Source organism: Varroa jacobsoni, unplaced genomic scaffold (genome assembly GCF_002532875.2).
Source record: "Varroa jacobsoni isolate VJ856 unplaced genomic scaffold, vjacob_1.0 scaffold_139, whole genome shotgun sequence".
Classification (NCBI taxonomy): domain Eukaryota; kingdom Metazoa; phylum Arthropoda; class Arachnida; order Mesostigmata; family Varroidae; genus Varroa; species Varroa jacobsoni.
In genome coordinates this window covers 96,069-103,344 of record NW_019213041.1, presented here as the reverse complement: position 1 = coordinate 103,344, position 7,276 = coordinate 96,069, and the positions used below count along the sequence as shown (strand labels likewise).

Sequence of the window (7,276 nt, the reverse complement as noted above, 5' to 3'; positions counted from 1 at the left end):
AGTTTTAGCAACCGAGACTACTACAAAGATGATTCTGGTTACACGATTTCATCGGTTATCACTGTAAGACATGGAATTTTTAAGAAGTAGCTTTCATTGAAATGGAGTATATATATATGTGTGTGTGTGTACGCGCCTTATGCACTTGAGATCATGGAGTATAGTATTTATACAAATAACATAAATAATATTTATATGGCGTCATGGATGAATGCTTGAGATAATATTCAGTACAATATTTACAGATAATAGCTTATCTTCTACTCAATGTATTAACCAATAAAATTAATAGATGTTATTTAAGCTAGTTTTGATCATCACTGTCATATAAAACTAATTTTTCGCTAAATATTGTTTGCTGTTTATAATCGTTTTTTGCCAAACAGAAAAAAGACAGTAACATAAAAACGATTCCGGCTTTCAAACCTCCATCGTCTTCATCGATCCTCTCGGAGGACGACAGCGATGCCCCACCACCAACGACGACTACAACAGGTCGAGGGCGTCGCGCGACCGGGGGCGGCACCGGTGGAGGCCGTGCCAAACGGCCGCCGATATACACCTCTGATTCGGAGGGTGACGACAGTGCCCCAACACCTCCGTCTCAGTTACATACGACGACGTCAACGAAGGCCGAAGGCAAATCGCCTCCGAAGCGGGCGGCAAAGGAGCGCCAGCAGCAACAGCATCCCGTCGTTCCGTCAGGTAGCGGCTCTGTTGCTGCCGCTGCTGCAGCTGCTTCAACAGTGTCGGCGAGCACAGTCTACGATGATCCCGAATTCGATGATGACTCATGCGAACTATCGAAGGTTAAGTTCGAGAGTAAAAGCAGAGATGAATTCAAATGTAAGGAAAAAAAACAAACATATTTTAACGAGGCTGAATTGAACTGTATTTAACAGAGTACTATATTTGTACTTCTTACTATTACCCCCACTGATGTTCAAGAACGATTTTTTTGAAGGCTGCAAGTTCTTAATGACCCCCTTACACCTTGACATAGATATTCTAGTAGAAACAATATAACAAAGAAAGTTTTGTAAGTGTATTTTGACCAGCGGAAAGTTAACTGAAGGAAAGTTCACTCCAGTGGACAACTGACGAAATTCAATGAAGTTGTCGACATGAAACGCACACACTTGTGTACTACTATATTCACTATTCTATCAAAACGTTTGTGCATCTTTAGCTACTCCTATTAACAGTGACTTGAAAACGGTGTAACGTGCGCAGCCATCCAGTATTATAGCTTAGCGGTGTTACAGATGCATATGTTTTGCTAATAGCCCCCTTCGACTACAGAAATACCTATGCAGCCGGAACGGCCAGATTCCTGCGAACCGACAACTACTCCCCGCAACTATCACAACAGTTGTTCAACTGCAGTTGCTCCTCTGACAACATGCTGCAGCTGAAGCGATAGAATACGCGTGTAGACTTATAGAAATCAAGTTATACATGACTCAAGGAAATGAATCTATAGGCAGTGGATTGTTCTTAATTGGCTAATACATTGGTTTAGTTCTGTTTCGTGCCACTACTAAAACAAGATCGCAAAACTGTACACACGAAGTAGTTAGTACATATAGAGGAAGTTTGCAAATCCTCTGCCTTTACCGTGCAGGTGTGCACAATCAAAATCAAATGGATAACGTGACATTTTTTGAAGCAAGTAGCTTATAATCGTATATAAAGGTAAAATTAAAAGCACTTAGTCTATTTAGTGGGTGTAACGATGAAATAATGGCAATGGCAACGCTGTGCACTGTATGCAATATATCATTAGCTTCATATCGCACCGTAATATCGCATCAAGTATAGAGTACACGACAGAGAGTTTACAAAAAACGGCGTTACTCTTGTGACATAAGTGAACAAGTGGAGGCTTCCACATTGAATTTCACTGCTCTGATCTGCTGATACGATAAGCCCTCTTGGAACTGTCATAAAAGGAGCCAACATTTCTACTTGAACCCGAGGCAGTGGCACTTCACGTTGTTTATACATCTAGCTGTCCAACGGTCATTGAAGCTACACTTGTCCAAATTATTCTATACATGGCAGTACCAAAGCTTTCTTCTAATTAAATAGTTCCGACAAGCCTTATGAAAAGGCATATAGTTCTCTTTTACGGTACTTCCTAACGTATTCTAAAGGGCTTCCTATAATACTATTTCGGCATTCATTATTATGTAAATTTAGAGTTCATCGCAATTACTGTGTTGGGTCGTTGTTTTGTTTGTTGTAATCTGGTGTAAAGAATTTGTATTGATTGGCTGGTTAGCTTATGCCTATAATTAAGAGTACAGTTGTCCTTTTCCATGATTTTTTAAAAAATCTTCCTTGAATTTTTCGTTACTGTCGTAATAAATTACCTGATGGATACCTGATGGTTTATTAATCTATGTTTTAGCATTTACTTAGATACAATTCGTAATATACCTCATATTTAGCAACCTCCTATTACATCTCTCATTGTTCTCTCTGTTTTATTTTAACTATTATACATTTATTATTAGTATAGTAACTTCTCTAGGCTTTCTGACCTTTACCTTAAATCTGTAAAGAGTGATTACCACTGACTAACCTACGTCTATTTTTGTTCCCTTTCGCTGTCTCAAAATTTGTTTGCTGGACGCATTGTCGCCATCATACTTCGCGTGATGAACTGGACTTGAACTTTACAAGCAACGGCCAAGTCAAAACGTTCGTCGGAAAAGAATCCTCCCGCGAACTTCATGTCAATGTACGACTCACTGACGAAGAATACCGCCCAGAAAAAGTCACAAAGTGGAGGTGGCTCGAAGCGGACATCGAAAGAAGCCAACAAGGACAGCAATAAAGCCGACAAGGATAGTGCTAGTGGAATCGATAAGGACCGAACGAATCAACAGGTTCCGCCTTCTAAGCGGCCGAAGACACCGAGCACTGGCAGCGGCGCCAGTAACCAGTCGAACCACAATCACAGCAGTAGTAGCAGTATCAACAATGCTACGAGTAGTAGTAGTAGTAGTAGTAGTAATAATAATAATAATAATAACAACCAGGCGAACATCAACCAGGCAAGCAGCCCCGCCAATAGCAAACCTCACAACGCCCTTACTAGCAGCAGCAGCAACAACATTGCTACCTCATTAAATGTCGGCTCAGGGGGCAATAGCCACAATAACAATAATAGTAATAATACTTGTGGCAGCGGAAGTAGTAGCAGTCTAACGAATAATGCTAGCAGCAGTAGTAAAAGCAGCAAATCGGCAAGTACCGCAACATCACCAATCGGGCAGCTACACTCAAGCGACCATCGAAGTTCAGCTGGGGTCGGAGCTACGATGAATGGTAGTGCAGCAGCTGAGTGCAAACCTTCATCGCTTATGGGTAGTGGGGCTGGCACGACGCTAGCGGGTAGCTGTTCCGGTTCTGGATCAGGGGGTAGCGGAAATAGTTCTGTTGCTGCCGCAGGATCAGCAGAGAGCTCAGTTCCTAGTACACCATTAATAGGGCCACAACGACCGCAGCGACCGCAGCTACCTCAGGCTCCGCCTCCGACAAACTTCCCCACGACGTTGGAGCAGCTGTTGGAGAGGCAATGGGATCAGGGAAGCTCGTTCCTGATGAAACAGGCGCAACATTTCGATATTGCCGCCCTTCTCTCGTGTTTACATCAACTAAAAAGTGAAAACCACCAGCTAGAGGATAAGATACTCGCGTTGACAGCACGCAAAGATCATCTGCTAGCAGTGAACGCTCGCCTGGGAGTGCCGCTAGCTATGTTGAATAACTCGTCAGCTACGCAAACCACGGCATCGTCGTCACTCGTCGGTGGTAGCGGTGGGGTATCGGCCTCACCGAGCGTGTCAGTTGGTGGAATGTCCGTAGCTTGCGTCGCAGTGCCTGGCGTCAATGGTGCACTCAGCGCGTCGATCCAACCCATGCCCGTCGTATCAGGAGTGCCTTTGGCGGTTGTTGCGGGTGGAGCAGTCGCGGCTATGGATAGTCGGGTAACACCTTCACAAACCGCCGAAAATGGCAGTGCGTCAGCGGCCGAAAAAGAGCGTTCATTAGGTGGAACCGCTAGCAGTGTTGGGTTGACTGGGTATCCCAGTAGCGTATCTGTACACGGTGCTACTGCAGCCGCGATCCAGCAACATCAGCAGCAGCAGCAGCAGCAACAGCATTCAACACCACCTCTGTCGCAGCACCATGGAGCTGCAGGGTATGCGGGAGGTATTAGTGAGAGCGCCGCAGCGGCAATGGCCGCCAACGGACGTTTGCCCCTGCCTAGCTATAACTATGCAGCTGCAGCCGCTTCACAACAACAACAACAGCAACAGAACAATAACAAGGGCAAGAGGTGATCACCGGAATGGGCCAACGACGACAATAGTAAAGCTGGTAATAACGATAGTGCTAAAAACGAAACCAGCAGTAGTCGCTGCGGATAACAAGGACACATGCAAGATTCTCATTAACAGCAGTAGCTCCATTCTCAAGAAGGACAGGCGTAAGATGGACGCTGCGATATAGACTGATAGGATGAAATTTCTGGATTTTGTTCGAACAACACGAGTTATCATAATTACATTAAATAGCGAAGAGTATCATATAAGAGTGTCTAAAACGACAGATAAACGAAGACTGAAACAAAGAGAGCTTACGTGCAAGAGAAATGCATCAAACTAACGAGCGCTCAGAGGTATGCGTAGCCTTTGAGCTCCAACCTGGTAAAGTGGTAGTTCTTGTGAAGAGGGTGAAAAGTGGTAACAGTCACCTGGGTGGCGTGTCAGCCGCGTGTGGCTGTAGGTGGCTTGGCGAATTTCCGTGTATTGATAATGAATCTGACTGATGTCGATGTGTTTCGTGTGTGTGAATGAACGTTTATTAGTGCGTGCACGTGTAATTGCAGATAAAATTTTTCTGCTTTCTTATAATGCTTAAATTTAAAAAATCACTTAACTTAAAGAGATCCTCCTTCAATTGAGAATAGATCACGGAACTCTATACTGCGTCAAGTAACTCAGGCATTCGAAAAAGTCTATATATGGTTAGAATAACATTAGTTAAAGATTCCATTATTGATAGGCTGCCATATAAATGCTGCTTGACATCGTTTTCACCTAGCTACCAAAACCAACTTCACGGGAGCTACAAACCACTTGAAAAAGATATCGTACGCTCTCTATGCATCGATTTCTACAATCAGTTCGATTATTGTAAGCAGGGAACTGTTGCGCTCAATAGAGAAGGTCGGCGCATAGCTGCAGTAAATGTTACTTCCTGTGGTCAAAGCGCAAAAACTATCGTATCCTTCCAGAATGCCTTTGGCAATTTTGGCGATTCAGGCAAGCCAGCGCCGCTCTTATGCATGCGGGTAACATATTCCATTGTTTTAGGCAGAGGTCCATTTCAAGCATTTACAGAACATGACTAAGATCAGATTTCTATCGATTCAGCAAAGCACGAGAGTTGGCGTAATATGTGGCGATATCAAAATAAAAGCGAGAACCAGAACGAAGGCTTAATGAAACTCCTCAAAACGTTTTTCATTCGGACGGAGGTACCGATTTCTTACGGTCCACCAAAGGCACCTATTCATTAGAAGGGTGTTTTCTAGCCTGAGAATAAACCTGCAATGAAAATAGATATTGTCGCTAGCAAGACCGCTGTTGATAGCAAACATTTCAGGGACACATATGATACGATCGTTTCCTGATGCAGTTTGACGCAATGAAAGACTGAGAGAGAAAAATGGATAGTAATCGCAGAAATGAGTTAAAATTATAGTCCGATACCAGCGGCTACAATGGTTGTAGGTGAAAAGCACGAAACAGTAGATTCACCGTGAAGAAAATAGGAACTCTCAAGTAAAAGGGTGTAAACTAGCTGTAAAATGAAAAAGTACGAGATGAAGGCATCGGTATGCAAACGGTTTCATATCGATGATAACTGCTACACAGCAAAAATTCAAGATGTAGTGAAGAAAATGCAAGAGACAGAAAAGAAACGCAAAGAGATAATGGTACGCGCTAGGTAGTGGAAGATAATTACTCCGATAAAATGGGAAGCGGATAACCATTAAGACATAACGTTAAACGAGAAAAATAGGATAATGGTGCGTCACCGCTGAAAGATTGTACAGCAGATTAGATTAATAGAAGTAGCCGACTCTAGTAAAAAGTAGTTGTGTGGTATATAGTGAAGAGGGTTGATGCCGAGCCAGCTGAGTAACCGATAATTTTCTGCCCTTGGACTGATATATATATATATATATATATATAGGATAAAATCAGCACGTTTTTTTGCCCCGTGCGGAAAGTGTTTATTGTATTAACCGTCTATCAACGTCTGCTTTGAGACCACTACGTGTTGTCACATTACGATAAAAGACGATTTAGAGACACATCAGAGTAGAAAAATTAAAGAGAGAATAACCAGTGGAGTGAAAGCTCATGATAAGGCCTGTTGTAGTAAGTTTCGCGTGATTTCGAGCACGCTGTGACGATGCAGTGTTCCATATTGTCGGTAAATAATTACTGTTCTGCTATTTAAGTATGCGTGTGTATAAATATTCGTGATTTGTAGAGATTAGATGAGAAAATTGGTTGGATGGAAATTCGTTGCGGAAAACCACCGCGTACTGTGTAGATTAGGGGGCAAGGGACGAAAACAGTCCCGATGGCATGTTGAACTGTTGCATACATTAAGTACCGCATTAATCATATACTGGACACTACGGGAAATCGAGAAATATCGGAACAAATACAGGTGTCCGCTCAAACTGTTGTCACCAAAAAGAACAAAATATGCAAACACGAGATAACCCGTGAAACGATTTTTCTTTCATCCTTTTTTATGTCTAGTCCCTCTGTATAGTAGAGGCAATTAAATGTGAAGAAAATGCTCTTATATAGCAACGCAGTCAACATTATAGCACTAGTGAGTTAGGTGAAAACTATCTCCTCATTTGAAACTGACTTTATTACCCAGTTGCTGGACCTACAAAACACTCTTCATTACAGAAGGAACATTTGGTCGAACTTTATCTTAACGATACAGAAATGTTTATTTGATGGTATTACAAACGAAATGAAGCTTGATTTTACCATCATTAGAAAAGATTTCTTTCTCGCTCACATCAGATCGCGCAGTCAATCTAGACAAGTTGAGAATGGAGAAGCAAAGCTCAGTTTGTCTTCGATTGAATTATGTAAAAATCGTCTTTCGTTGGCATATTACAAACGTTGAGGCGCTTGTATATATATATATATATATACAAGCG

At 42.4% G+C, this 7,276-nt stretch overlaps 1 protein-coding gene across 4 annotated transcripts in view; it reads left to right on the top strand.

The window, feature by feature from the left end:
* LOC111268731 (coiled coil domain containing protein Alhambra) overlaps positions 1–6,829 on the top strand; it is a 15,479-nt gene extending 8,650 nt beyond the window's left edge. For all 4 annotated transcript variants that reach the window (XM_022847910.2, XM_022847883.2, XM_022847903.2 and 1 more), the window contains 2 exons: positions 387–846; positions 2,689–6,829. In XM_022847910.2, the coding sequence (XP_022703645.1) occupies positions 387–846; positions 2,689–4,355 (2,127 nt within the window). In that variant the 3' untranslated portion in view covers positions 4,356–6,829. The remainder of the gene's footprint in view (positions 1–386; positions 847–2,688) is intronic.
* Positions 6,830–7,276: the final 447 nt, after the last annotated feature.